The sequence below is a fragment of the Protomyctophum bolini genome (assembly GCF_963924005.1).
Source record: "Protomyctophum bolini genome assembly, chromosome: 12".
NCBI classification, from domain to species: Eukaryota; Metazoa; Chordata; class Actinopteri; order Myctophiformes; family Myctophidae; genus Protomyctophum; species Protomyctophum bolini.
Window position 1 is genome coordinate 8,402,511 of NC_137873.1, and position 15,321 is coordinate 8,417,831.

General features: G+C 47.5%; 1 protein-coding gene across 1 annotated transcript in view; it reads right to left on the bottom strand.

The window, feature by feature from the left end:
* The window catches only part of pappa2 (pappalysin 2), a 177,985-nt gene that overhangs the window by 111,820 nt on the left and 50,844 nt on the right, over window positions 1-15,321 (bottom strand). Inside the window, exons 15-17 of the mRNA XM_080778846.1 lie at window positions 10,473-10,655; window positions 10,346-10,426; window positions 214-553 (exon numbers count right to left, since the gene is read on the bottom strand). Coding sequence (XP_080634972.1) covers window positions 214-553; window positions 10,346-10,426; window positions 10,473-10,655 — 604 coding nt within the window. The remainder of the gene's footprint in view (window positions 1-213; window positions 554-10,345; window positions 10,427-10,472; window positions 10,656-15,321) is intronic.

Consider the following 15,321-nt stretch of genomic DNA (forward strand, 5'->3'; position numbering starts at 1 on the left):
TTCAAAATCCTCCAGTTTTCTGAAATAAATATTTTCACGATTTTTCAAAAAATAGCAGACCTACAAGCTCGTAGCGCGCTACGAGCTTGTAGATCTGCTAATTTTCAACAGCTAAAGCATAACACAATGCTTATAGTTAAAACGCCAAAAGGGGGTTCCCGCGCAAAAATGTGCTATAAACGTCGTCACGGTGACAGACAGCTATATACCTACCGGTCGGTGAACGTCAGCTGTGTCTGCGGCGGCGAGAAGGAGGAGGAGGAGGCGGTCTTCCCGTCGCCGTCGGCGGCCAATGAGAAGGGCGGCTGCCTGTGCACGCGGTAGAGCGCCGGGCGGCATGCGGCGCACAGCGGGCTCCGCCCCCCGGAGGACAGCATGGCGGCGTCCACCTCCAGCTTCTCGTCGAAGGTGACGAGCCGGAGGGCCGCCACGGCGGCCCCGTGCGTGTCCAGGCGCAGCGTCAGCGGCATGTCGCAGAACGCCTCCATGGAGCCCAGGTCCATCGTCTCCCCCGTGGCCGTCAGCAGCTCCACGTTGGATATAGCCGGGTTGTCTGGGTGGGAGAGAGACATAGGAGACCATGAGAGAGAGAGAGAGAGAGAGAGAGAGGCCCAGGTCCATCGTCTCCCCCGTGGCCGTCAGCAGCTCCACGTTGGATATGGCCGGGTTGTCTATGGGAGGGAGACATAGGAGACCATTAGTCCTTGGGCCGGACGAGATATCGGTACCGAAAAGGCGGCAAAGTTTAGTTGTGATTTTTTTATTCCTATACATCCCTAGATTAGGTTTTGATATGATAGACCTTGCTGACTGGCAGCTTTTTAGTGGTTATCACCTCAAACCCCCCTTTTTGGTATATGGCTCTGGCGAAATTGTGTAAAGGCATACATTAATTCACTAAAATTACAAAAATCGACTTGGTAGTCTAAAATTTGTCATGTAGTATCTTGACACATAGGGGTAAGTATCAGAATAGGATTTTGGGGCTATCTACCATTGTATTCTTAAATATGACCTACATCATCCTCAGAAACACAAAAATATACACTGTCCGTTTAACAAATAACAACAAAGATGGTTATTTTCCAGCACATTAGGGTGAATATAACTGCCTCACTTGTATATAGAAAACTTCCCATATCCTTAAGCTTCAATTTAAGCCCAAGATGACCTCTCTATCTTGAAGATTACTCTTTCTGTGGCCAAAATGCTGCACTATACCTCAAATCGGAGACATTTTCATTATCAGTCCTAGAATGTAACAATAGGTTCACATGTTCTGCAACTACTGCTGTCTGAAGTTAGAAACTTCATGAATACTACAGCAGGAACACAAATGCCTTTTATTATATTTATATTTATTTATTATAGTATATGCACATAATAGCTTGTTTCAGTACATAGCCTATCAATAGTCACCCAAATCAATGTGCACCCAAATGTTAATAGAAAATAGAAAAATAAAATAGAAATGTTGAATGGGAGAAGAGGTAGAAACATGATTGTGTCCACCTTGATGCATTAATATAATTCAACCATCATCACTCCATGTCACCCTCAATAAATATATGTGAAACCACAAGCCGACTATGGTCCTGCATGGTTCTCTAATAGGCACACTGGTGTAAGGGTGATATAGCCTACAACCAGCAAACCCCTTCGTACAGTATACAATTCTTTCATGGTCCTTCGAGCACGGATCACCCTGCCATCAGAGATGGACCGGAGTCCCCCTCCCCAGCTCCACCGCCACCATCGGCGCAGCAGCGACCATGGCCCCCAGCTCCCCAGCAGCCATGGCCCCCACTCCCCCAGCAGCCATGGACCCCACTCCCCCAGCTCCCAGCAGCAGCCATGGCCCTCAGCTCCCCAGCAGCCATGGCCCCCACTCCCCCAGCTCCCAGCAGCAGCCATGGCCCTCAGCTCCCCAGCAGCCATGGCCCCCACTCCCCCAGCTCCCAGCAGCAGCCATGGCCCTCAGCTCCCCAGCAGCCATGGCCCCCACTCCCCCAGCTCCCAGCAGCAGCCATGGCCCTCAGCTCCCCAGCAGCCATGGCCCCCACTCCCCCAGCTCCCAGCAGCAGCCATGGCCCCCAGCTCCCCAGCAGCCATGGCCCCCACTCCCCCAGCTCCCCAGCAACAGCCATGGCCCCCAGCTCCCCAGCAGCCATTTCAGGGCTCTATAGGGTCCAGCATTCAATGCATTTCAGGGCTCTATAGGGTCCAGCATTCAATGCATTTCAGGGCTCTATAGGGTCCAGCATTCACTGCATGTCAGGGCTCTATAGGGTCCAGCAGTCACAGCATTTCTGGGTTTCTATATAGGGTCCAGCATTCACTGCATGTCAGGGCTCTATAGGGTCCAGCACTTTCGTCATGTAGGTCTATAGGGCTCTGAAATAGCATTCAGGGCTCTATAGGATTCAATTAAATAGGTATCAATTAAATCCTTACATTAGGAGCATGTCTGGGCTCTCTAGGGTCCAGCATTCACAGCATGTCAGGGCCCTCAGCTCCCCAACAGCAGCCATGGCCCCCAGCTCCCTAGCAGCCATGGCCCCCACTCCCCCAGCTCCCAGCAGCAGCCATGGCCCCCAGCTCCCCAGCAGCCATGGCCCCCACTCCCCCAGCAGCCATGGAGCCCACTCCCCCAGCTCCCAGCAGCAGCCATGGCCCTCAGCTCCCCAGCAGCCATGGCCCCCACTCCCCCAGCTCCCAGCAGCAGCCATGGCCCTCAGCTCCCCAGCAGCCATGGCCCCCACTCCCCCAGCTCCCAGCAGCAGCCATGGCCCCCAGCTCCCCAGCAGCCATTTCAGGGCTCTAGGGTCCAGCATTCACAGCATGTCAGGGCTCTATAGGTCCAGCAGTCACAGCATTTCAGGGTTTCTATAGGGTCCAGCATTCAGTGCATGTCAGGGCTCTATAGGGTCCAGCACTTTCGTCATGTAGGTCTATAGGGCTCTGAAATAGCATTCAGGGCTCTATAGGATTCAATTAAATAGGTATCAATTCAATCCTTACATTAGGAGCATGTCTGGGCTCTCTAGGGTCCAGCATTCACAGCATGTCAGGGCCCTCAGCTCCCCAACAGCAGCCATGGCCCCCAGCTCCCTAGCAGCCATGGCCCCCACTCCCCCAGCTCCCAGCAGCAGCCATGGCCCCCAGCTCCCCAGCAGCCATGGCCCCCACTCCCCCAGCTCCCAGCAGCAGCCATGGCCCCCAGCTCCCCAGCAGCCATGGCCCCCACTCCCCCATTTCCCCAGCAGCAGCCATGGCCCCCAGCTCCCCAGCAGCCATTTCGGGGCTCTATAGGGTCCAGCATTCACAGCATGTCAGAGCTCTATAGGGTCCAGCATTCAATGCATTTCAGGGCTCTATAGGGTCCAGCATTCACAGCATGTCAGGGCTCTATAGGGTCCAGCATACACAGCATGTCAGGGCTCTATAGGGTCCAGCATTCACAGCATGTCAGGGCTCTATAGGGTCCAGCATTCACAGCATGTCAGGGCTCTATAGGGTCCAGCAGTCACAGCATTTCAGGGTTTCTATAGGGTCCAGCATTCACTGCATGTCAGGGCTCTATAGGGTCCAGCACTTTCGTCATGTAGGTCTATAGGGCTCTGAAATAGCATTCAGGGCTCTATAGGATTCAATTAAATAGGTATCAATTAAATCCTTACATTAGGAGCATGTCTGGGCTCTATAGGGTCCAGCATTCACAGCATGTCAGGGTCCTCAGCTCCCCAACAGCAGCCATGGCCCCCAGCTCCCCATCAGCCATGGCCCCCACTCCCCCAGCTCCCAGCAGCAGCCATGCCCCCCATCCCCCCCTAGCAGCCATGGCCCCCACTCCCCCAGCTCCCCAGCAGCAGCTGAGGGCCATGGCTGCTGGGGGGCTGGGGCCCATGGTCGCTGCTGCGCCGATGGTGGCGGTGGAGCTGGGGAGGGGGACTCCGGTCCATCTCTGATGGCAGGGTGATCCGTGCTCGAAGGACCATGAAAGAATTGTATACTGTACGAAGGGGTTTGCTGGTTGTAGGCTATATCACCCTTACACCAGTGTGCCTATTAGAGAACCATGCAGGACCATAGTCGGCTTGTGGTTTCACATATATTTATTGAGGGTGACATGGAGTGATGATGGTTGAATTATATTAATGCATCAAGGTGGACACAATCATGTTTCTACCTCTTCTCCCATTCAACATTTCTATTTTATTTTTTTCTATTTTCTATTAACATTTGGGTGCACATTGATTTGGGTGACTATTGATAGGCTATGTACTGAAACAAGCTATTATGTGCATATAATATAATAAATAAATGTAAATATAATAAAAGGCATTTGTGTTCCTGCTGTAGTATTCATGTTTCTAACTTCAGACAGCAGTAGTTGCAGAACATGTGAACCTATTGTTACATTCTAGGACTCTGGAAGGCTATAGTGACTGATAATGAAAATGTCTCCGATTTGAGGTATAGTGCAGCATTTTGGCCACAGAAAGAGTAATCTTCAAGATAGAGAGGTCATCTTGGGCTTAAATTGAAGCTTAAGGATATGGGAAGTTTTCTATATACAAGTGAGGCAGTTATATTCACCCTAATGTGCTGGAAAATAACCATCTTTGTTGTTATTTGTTAAACGGACAGTGTATATTTTTGTGTTTCTGAGGATGATGTAGGTCATATTTAAGAATACAATGGTAGATAGCCCCAAAATCCTATTCTGATACTTACCCCTATGTGTCAGGATACTCCATGCCAAATTTCACACTTCCATGTGTATTTATGTAATTTTAGTGAATTTTTATTTGCCTTTACACAATTTCGCCAGAGCCATATACCAAAAAGGGGGGTTTGAGGTGATAACCACTAAAAAGCTGCCAGTCAGCAAGGTCTATCATATCAAAACCTAATCTAGGGATGTATAGGAATAAAAAAATCACAACTAAACTTTGCCGCCTCACCGGTACCGACATGTCATATCTGGGCACTTGGCCCAAGGACTACATGAGAGAGAGAGAGAGAGAGAGAGAGGCCCAGGTCCATCGTCTCCCCCGTGGCCGTCAGCAGCTCCACGTTGGATATGGCCGGGTTGTCTGGTGGTAAATAAATGGTAAATGGTGCATTTATATAGCGCCTTTATCCAAGGCGCTTTACATAGATTGTGCATTACATTCACCCATTCATACACCGATGGCAGCGGAAACCATGCAAGGCACCAACTAGCACATCGGGAGCAATTAGGGGTTCAGTGTCTTGCTCAAGGACACTTCGACAGTAACTCTGGGGGAGCCCGGGTTCGAACTGGCAACCTTGCGGTTCCCATCCAGGCACTCTACCCCTGAGCCACCACCGCCCCACCGCTCTCTCTGGTGGGAGAGAGACATAGGAGACCATGAGAGAGAGAGAGAGAGAGAGGCCCAGGTCCATCGTCTCCCCCGTGGCCGTCAGCAGCTCCACGCTGGATATGGCCGGGTTGTCTGGTGGGAGAGAGACATAGGAGACCATGAGAGAGAGAGAGAGAGAGAGCGAGAGAGAGATATTCCTTGGTCATTCCATTGAGGCCCCGAGACCAGATTCTACAATATGTTGTTCCATGAGGGACCCCTCAAAAGCAAATATTTTAGTTAAAGACGTTTGCTGTGAAAGAATACATATTATTTTAACGACGTGTGCCGCGCTACAAGCTTGTAGACGTCTACTGAGCTATATACCAAGATCTCAGTAGGCTGCATTCTGTGCGGTTGATCACTTCTACCAGCAGCGACGCTGCGTTGTCAACTGACTACGTGGCCGGTTAAAACTGATATGAGGTTAGGGGACTTACGTGGCCGGTTAAGACTGATATGAGGTTAGGGGACTTACGTGGCCGGTTAAGACTGATATGAGGTTAGGGGACTTACGTGGCTGGATAAAACTGATATGAGGTTAGGGGACTTATGTGGCTGGTTAAAACTGATATGAGGTTAGAGGACTTACGTGGCCGGTTAAGACTGATATGAGGTTAGGGGACTTACGTGGCTGGTTAAGACTGATAATGAGGTCAGGGGACTTACGTGGCTGGTTAAGACTGATATGAGGTCAGGGGACTTATGTGGCTGGTTAAGACTGATATGAGGTCAGGGGACTTATGTGGCTGGTTAAAACTGATATGAGGTCAGGGGACTTATGTGGCTGGTTAAGACTGATATGAGGTCAGGGGACTTATGTGGCTGGTTAAGACTGATATGAGGTCAGGGGACTTATGTGGCTGGTTAAAACTGATATGAGGTCAGGGGACTTATGTGGCTGGTTAAGACTGATATGAGGTCAGGGGACTTATGTGGCTGGTTAAGACTGATATGAGGTCAGGGGACTTATGTGGCCGGTTAAAACTGATATGAGGTCAGGGGACTTATGTGGCCGGTTAAGACTGATATGAGGTCAGGGGACTTATGTGGCCGGTTAAAACTGATATGAGGTCAGGGGACTTATGTGGCTGGTTAAAACTGAGGTGAGGTCAGGGGACTTATGTGGCTGGTTAAAACTGATATGAGGTCAGGGGACTTATGTGGCTGGTTAAAACTGAGGTGAGGTCAGGGGACTTATGTGGCTGGTTAAAACTGATATGAGGTCAGGGGACTTATGTGGCCGGTTAAAACTGATATGAGGTCAGGGGACTTATGTGGCCGGTTAAGACTGATATGAGGTCAGGGGACTTATGTGGCCGGTTAAAACTGATATGAGGTCAGGGGACTTATGTGGCCGGTTAAAACTGATATGAGGTCAGGGGACTTATGTGGCCGGTTAAGACTGATATGAGGTCAGGGGACTTATGTGGCCGGTTAAAACTGATATGAGGTCAGGGGACTTATGTGGCTGGTTAAAACTGAGGTGAGGTCAGGGGACTTATGTGGCTGGTTAAAACTGATATGAGGTCAGGGGACTTATGTTGCTGGTTAAAACTGAGGTGAGGTCAGGGGACTTATGTGGCTTGTTAAAACTGATATGAGGTCAGGGGACTTATGTGGCTGGTTAAAACTGATATGAGGTTAGGGGACTTATGTGGCTGGTTCAAACTGATATGAGGTCAGGGGACATATGTGGCTGGTTAAGACTGATATGAGGTTAGGGGACTTATGTGGCTGGTTAAGACTGATATGAGGTTAGGGGACTTACGTGGCCGGTTAAGACTGATATGAGGTCAGGGGACTTATGTGGCTGGTTAAGACTGATATGAGGTTAGGGGACTTACGTGGCCGGTTAAGACTGATATGAGGTCAGGGGACTTATGTGGCTGGTTAAGACTGATATGAGGTCAGGGGACTTATGTGGCTGGTTAAGACTGATATGAGGTTAGGGGACTTATGTGGCTGGTTAAAACTGATATGAGGTCAGGGGACTTATGTGGCTGGTTAAAACTGATATGAGGTTAGGGGACTTATGTGGCTGGTTAAAACTGATATGAGGTTAGGGGACTTACGTGGTCGGTTAAGACTGATATGAGGTTAGGGGACTTACGTGGCCGGTTAAGACTGATATGAGGTTAGAGGACTCACATGGCCGGTTAAGACTGATATGAGGTTAGAGGACTTGTTTCACGTCAAGGATTATATGTAATTGGCCGCCGACCCCCCCATCTGAAAATAGAGACTCCTCAAATAGGGACCCCTCAAATAGGGACCCCTCAAAAGGGCACATAATGTGTTAACAGTCTTTAAAAAAAGTATTCAATCATTGAAAGACAGGTTGTGCCATAATTATTATATGAGCTGCATTTACTTTGAATTGAGTGAAGTGACAGTGGATTGACCTAAAAAAAAAAAAATCATTATGTACGCCAGCCAGCCAGAACCAGAAACAGAATGACATGATCCAGCTCTTATAAATGCAGAAACAACAACAGAGATCATCTTGTTTTGTTAACAATTACCGTATTGACACGCTAACGCAAGTCTGGACAAGCTTTTGGATTAACAAACAAAATAAATCAGCTTCGCCAAAAAAAAAAAAAAAAGGGAAAAAGAAAGTGTAGAAAAGGAACTGTGTCAAAATAAATCCAGCTCTAAAGTGGTTGCAGACTGCATGTGATGCTAATGTGCTACAGCTACATGTTTACGGACGACCGACGGATAGTCTGCTGCCAATTAATAACTCATTTTTGTGCGGTGCACTAGCTTAACCCATTTAGACCTGACGTCGAAATTTAAAAATAAATCTTCTAATCCTCCAGTTTTCTGAAATAATATGTTTCTATGTTAGTGGTGTTGTCAAGGACCACCAAAAATTATATGTAATTGGCCTACGACCCCCCCACCCCCATCTGAAAATAATGTTGTTCCAGGGACCCCCTCCCAGAAGCAAAGATTTGAGTTAAAAACGTTATATATATATTCCAAATTTGCGGCACATTTTCACAATTTTTCAAAAATAGCTGACCTTCAAGCGCTATGAGCTTGTAGATTTGCTATTTCTCAATAGCTAAATTCTAGTTTTAAAACACCAAAAGGGGTTCCCGCCCAAAATGGGTTAAGACCTCGCTCCTCCGAGGACAAAGCGAAGTCAGAGATATTTCTCAGGATATCTGCCAACAGACAGACAGAGATAATTCAATAGTGGTGTTGTACGCATACACTCACACAGAGTACAATATGAAGGGAAAAAAAACCCCTTCCTAAAAATAAATTGGGCCTTTCCTTTTTTATTATTATTATTTATTTATTTTACGAAATACTTCAAGGCTTCGGAAAGTTCCATTCATTTTTTATCCTCTCCCATTATCTGCATTATTCATTTATGACTGGAGTGGTTTAACCCATTCTGAACGGGAACCCATTTTGGTGTTAGCATCATGTTATGCTTTAGCTATTGAAAAATAGCAGATCTACAAGCTCGTAGCGCGCCACCGAGTGGCGCGCTACGAGCTTGTAGGTCTGCTATTTTTGAAAAATCGAAGAACGACTGACATTTTTAGAATCTGATCTCAGGTCAGAATGGGCTAATCAGACCAGTGAGTGTCCAGTGGAAACCTCGTATGAATCTGATCTCAGGTCAGAATGGGTTAATGTTCTGTTTTGTTTGGGTTTTTCTACGATCTGGCGGCTCAGCCGTTCTGTTGTGTTTGGGTTTTTCTCCGATCTGCCGGCTCAGCCCAGACGAGTCAACGCTGCTTACTGACTGACTGACTGAATGCGTTGCCAGATCTTGTGAGAACGCAGCACAACCGGGACATAGTAGACAGAGTTACGACATTGAGGGGGCAGAAAAGTAGCTGTAAATTAACTTGTGACGGTCTTTTTTTTCTTTTTTTAAAAATATATTTTTTATCCCACGATTTTGTAACCCATTTTTCACCCCTGTGTCAATCATCTAATGTGATCCTGGGCTCTACACACCCTCCACCAACCTAGTCCCCATTATATGGGGGACAAGGGGAGAGCAACGGACTTGAACTCATGCTTCCTTCATGCCTGAGTGTCCAAGTTGCTCCTTTACAACCTGACAGGGGGGAGTTTCCCTGGTTGGACGTCGTAGCGCGTGGAAGGAACACGTTATTCCAACCAGTTCCTTTCCCCTCCATCAGGCGCCCCGGCTGGCCAGGGGGAGGCAGTTTGACGGTCTCTTTTTTCAAAAGAAAAATGGATGATTTAACTTGAAAACAGATTAAACTAGAACTGCACTCTGTCGAGTGCCTATATACTTGCTTGTTGCACCACAAGTAGTAGTGCGCAAGCAGAGCGCGCAAGTACTGTCGACCGCTAAAAAACGGTCAAATCTCAGCTTCTCTGTTGAAAGAACGTTAGAAATATTGAATTATTACGACACTGATGTCGATCAGTGTCGGGTGGATTAAAGGAAATTTATATGTAATTTGTAAGTGGATTAGCGGTATACTGTGGTTACTTTGCGTATATGCCCTGTTTGACGCGTATGTATCGTAGCAGCATATGACGTCAGGGTATAACTGGTATAAACTACTGTAGCTCTCAATGATGACGTATTACAGATGTGGATGAAAAAGGACCCAATGCCAGGGTGTAATTGGTTTTACGATGGTGACGTAATGTTAACGTAATGGCGATGCAATGACGTAATGGTGACGTAATTCCGTAATGGTCACCCAGAGGGTGAGCGCGCACCTACCTGTGGACATGTGTAGGTCACCCACAGGGTGAGCACGCACCTACCTGTGGACATGTGTAGGTCACCCACAGGGTGAGCACGCACCTACCTGTGGACAAGTGTAGGTCACCCACAGGGTGAGCACGCACCTACCTGTGGACATGTGTAGGTCACCCACAGGGTGAGCGCGCACCTACCTGTGGACATGTGTAGGTCACCCACAGGGTGAGCGTGCACCTACCTGTGGACATGTAGGTCACCCACAGGGTGAGCGCGTGAGGCACCACGGGGTGCAGGAAGGTGAGGGTGAGCGTGCAGCTACCTGTGGACATGTATAGGTCACCCACAGGGTGAGCACACACACCTACCTGTGGACATGTAGGTCACCCACAGGGTGAGCGCGTGAGGCACCACGGGGTGCAGGAAGGTGAGGGTGAGCGTGCAGCCCTCCGTGTCGGGGCAGGGCGACGTGACGTTGGTGTCGTAGAGGCTGAGCTCGGGGCTCCACGCCTGCAGGCTGGGCTCACAGGGCTGCTCCACGTCGGGCGGCCCTGTGCAGGAAAACAAACGCACTACACGTTATTATACTGTCGTTAAAAAAAACCGAAAGAACGGGTCAATACGAAACACTGCCACGAGGATGAACCCGGACGTGTTTACGTACATCAGGGACCTCCATTTTCAATTAATCAAGACCTAAAAATATATACACTTTCTTTGAAGGAAATCACGTGCGTGTGTGTGCGCGCGAGCGTGCGTGTGTGTGCATGTGTGTGCGTGCATGCGTGTGCGTGTGTGTGTGCGTGCATGTGTGTGTGGCGCCAGTGTCTCAAAGGGGTAGAGGGACTGAAGTGTCCTTGAGCAAGACTCTGATCCCCTAATAATTGCTGTCGATGTACAGGTTGGTGCCTTGCATGCAGGTTTCTCCCGGCATCGGTGTATGAATATGTGCGTGCGTGCGCGCGTGCGTGGGTGCGTGCGTGCGTGCGGGTGCGTGCATTCATGTGAGTGTGTGCCAAAGTTTGTGTAGACCTGCATGGGTGTGTTTATCTAATCTGTGTATCAGATGGTGGCAAATGACTCCTCGAGGAGTCCTGCTTTCATCTCCTCTCTCTCTCTCTCTCTCTCTCTCTGACACACTCTCTCTCTCTCTCTCTCTGACTCTCTCTCTCTCTGACTCACTCTCTCTCTCTCTCTCTCTGACTCTCTCTCTCTCTCTCTGACTCACTCTCTCTCTCTCTCTCTCTCCCCTGATTCTTTATTTTTTTGTCCTTCCTCACACCGTTGATTTTGACAGCAAATTTGGATTTATTTTACAGTCCTTTGAATAAAATCCCATTTAGTTTCATGTCATATTTCAGTCATCCGAGATGTTTTAGCGTTAAGTCTAGTTTTAGTCGACTAAAATACGAGAAGATTTTAGTCGGCTACATCTACAGTCGATTTAGTCGCCTAAAGAACTGTTATTTTGGCGGGCCTCGATGAGCACTTTGTGGAGTGAGACCACCTGCACACAGCCACGCATTAAATTACTTGAACAAAGCAGCAGCAGAAAGGAGAGCTATAGGTCGAAAGGCACCTCAATCGGCGTCAGCAGGCGATGGCGGCACATTCAAATGCCATCACTGCCAAAGAGAGACTGTCATTCAAATGCCATCACTGCCAAAGAGATCTGTCAATCAAATGCCATCACTGCCAAAGAGAGACTGTCATTCAAATGACATCACTGCCAAAGAGAGACTGTCATTAAAATGCCATCGCTGCCAAAGAGAGACTGTCATTCAAATGTCATCACTGCCAAAGAGACTGTCATTCAAATGTCATCACGGCCAAAGAGAGACTGTCATTAAAATGCCATCGCTGCCAAAGAGAGACTGTCATTCAAATGTCATCACTGCCAAAGAGACTGTCATTCAAATGTCATCACGGCCAAAGAGAGACTGTCATTAAAATGCCATCACTGCCAAAGAGACTGTCATTCAAATTACATCACTGCCAAAGAGAGACTGTCATTCAAATGCCATCACTGCCAAAGAGAGACTGTCAATCAAATGCCATCACTGCCAAAGAGAGACTGTCATTCAAATGCCATCACTGCCAAAGAGAGACTGTCATTCAAATGCCATCACTGCCAAAGAGAGACTGTCAATCAAATGCCATCACTGCCAAAGAGACTGTCATTCAAATGCCATCACTGCCAAAGAGAGACTGTCATTCAAATGGCATCACTGCCAAAGAGACTGTCATTCAAATGCCATCACTGCCAAAGAGACTGTCAATCAAATGCCATCACTGCCAAAGAGAGACTGTCATGCAAATGCCATCACTGCCAAAGAGAGACTGTCATTCAAATGCCATCACTGCCAAAGAGAGACTGTCATGCAAATGCCATCACTGCCAAAGAGAGACTGTCATTCAAATGACATCACTGCCAAAGAGACTGTCATTCAAATGCCATCACTGCCAAAGAGAGACTGTCATTCAAATGGCATCACTGCCAAAGAGACAGTCATTCAAATGCCATCACTGCCAAAGAGACTGTCATTCAAATGCCATCACTGCCAAAGAGACTGTCAATCAAATGCCATCACTGCCAAATAGACTGTCATTCAAATGCCATCACTGCCAAAGAGACTGTCATTCAAATGCCATCACTGCCAAAGAGACTGTCAATCAAATGCCATCACTGCCAAAGAGACTGTCATTCAAATGCCATCACTGCCAAAGAGAGACTGTCATTCAAATGCCATCACTGCCAAAGAGACTGTCAATCAAATGCCATCACTGCCAAAGAGAGACTGTCATTCAAATTACATCACTGCCAAAGAGAGACTGTCATTAAAATGCCATCACTGCCAAAGAGACTGTCATTCAAATGCCATCACTGCCAAAGAGAGACTGTCATTCAAATGCCATCACTGCCAAAGAGACTGTCATTCAAATGCCATAACTGCCAAAGAGAGACTGTCATTCAAATGCCATCACTGCCAAAGAGAGACTGTCATTCAAATGGCATCACTGCCAAAGAGAGACTGTCATTCAAATGGCATCACTGCCAAAGAGAGACTGCCATTCAAATGCCATCACTGCCAAAGAGAGACTGTCATTCAAATGCCATCACTGCCAAAAAGAGACTGTCATTCAAATGCCATCACTGCCAAAGAGAGACTGTCATTCAAATGTCATCACTGCCAAAGAGAGACTGTCATTCAAATGCCACCACTGCCAAAGAGAGACTGTCATAAAAATGCCATCACTGCCAAAGAGAGACTGTCATTCAAATGTCATCACTGCCAAAGAGACTGTCATTCAAATGCCATAACTGCCAAAGAGAGACTGTCATTCAAATGCCATCACTGCCAAAGAGACTGTCATTCAAATGCCATAACTGCCAAAGAGAGACTGTCATTCAAATGCCATCACTGCCAAAGAGAGACTGTCATTCAAATGGCATCACTGCCAAAGAGAGACTGTCATTCAAATGGCATCACTGCCAAAGAGAGACTGCCATTCAAATGCCATCACTGCCAAAGAGAGACTGTCATTCAAATGCCATCACTGCCAAAGAGAGACTGTCATTCAAATGCCATCACTGCCAAAGAGAGACTGTCATTCAAATGTCATCACTGCCAAAGAGAGACTGTCATTCAAATGCCACCACTGCCAAAGAGAGACTGTCATAAAAATGCCACCACTGCCAAAGAGAGACTGTCATTCAAATGTCATCACTGCCAAAGAGAGACTGTCATTCACATGTTGGGCTGCTCAGACACACAAAGTACAGTTCTGGAGGACCTCCTGATCCAATCCAAGTGTGCTTGTGCCATGGTCTCTCGAGACTGAATGCCGCTACTACTAGGGGGGCGGGGGGGGGCATAGATCAGGGGTTCCCATACTGTGGTGCGTGCACCCCTTGTGGTGCGCGAACGCCCTCTAGGGGGCGCTGTGGCGCCTGCGTGCGTGCGTGCGGCCATCGAGGACCACTCGCTCCACACATCTATGACACTCCAGATGGTTCGTGTCAATCGTTTAGCGAGGAAATTTGGTTAACGCAGAAAACAGAGAGCTGTTCCCCGCGTCGGTTATTGGGTTCTCTTTCCCAGCCTCATCTCTGCAGCAGCCTTGGGGTCTCTCTCTCTCTCTCTCTCTCTCTCTCTCTTGCTTCGCTCTCTTTGTCATTTTTTCCACTAATGACATTTTAGTATTTACTCATTCGTTTGTGTGGCTAACCCGTTTTGTTGACCCCCACCCCACTGGGGGTCAACAAAACAAGATAACAATTCTTAATCATCGTTGACATGTCGTCGTTGTTGTCAACAGGCATTTTTGAGTTCTGAAACAAATGATCCTGGCACTTTCACTCATGAAGCATCAACTGACAGCAAGAAAACACCAATGTTAGTATGTCACTGCTGCCGAATTAGTACAAATTTCTCCAGAAACAGAATGCATCAAATATGCGTGACCGACTGTCGTAAACGGTATACAGAGCCTGCACCTCCCCGACAATATCGGCGAGACAGGTGACCCCAATCGTATTGGCCATATAGACAAATTACTTCCACAAACCAAGGGGTTACTTCAGATTACTTTGATTACTTCCACAACCCAAATGGACCCTATAAACGGGTCCATTTGTATACACTCTCAGAGTTAAATTAATATTTTAACAATATAAAAAAATCTTCAGTTTTTCTAACGGGGGTCCGTGGGATGATTAGTGTCGAGTTGAGGGTCCTTGACATGAGAAAGGTCTACACGACTCCCCTCCACCCCTTCAGAGGAGACTCTGCAACGGTTGGATCAGTAGATCTAATGTAGTGCTTTTTATGTCGATTGATCAGATTTTTTTGTTTCTTTTTTTCTTTCTACATGACTTTGTTTAATCCTTTTTTATTAGAAATGCAGCAATGTTGAAAACGGATTTCTTTATTTAGTCTTTGATTCCCTTATTATGAGATTTACTGAAATCTCAAAAAGGTATGGGCATAATATATATAAGCTTCGGTTTCGGCCCTTTCCTTTTCGGTCAATTGTATCATGTTGTCGACCCCCTTTTCCTATGTATGTAATAATGTTGGATAAACCATGACCGAGACAAATAAACTATCTATCTCTCTGATATAAAAACATCAGCGACCAAACGACCAAACAACAACAAGCCACATTCTGAAGTAATGCGGGGGCGGTCTAAAGCCACACAGCCGAACGGGTACA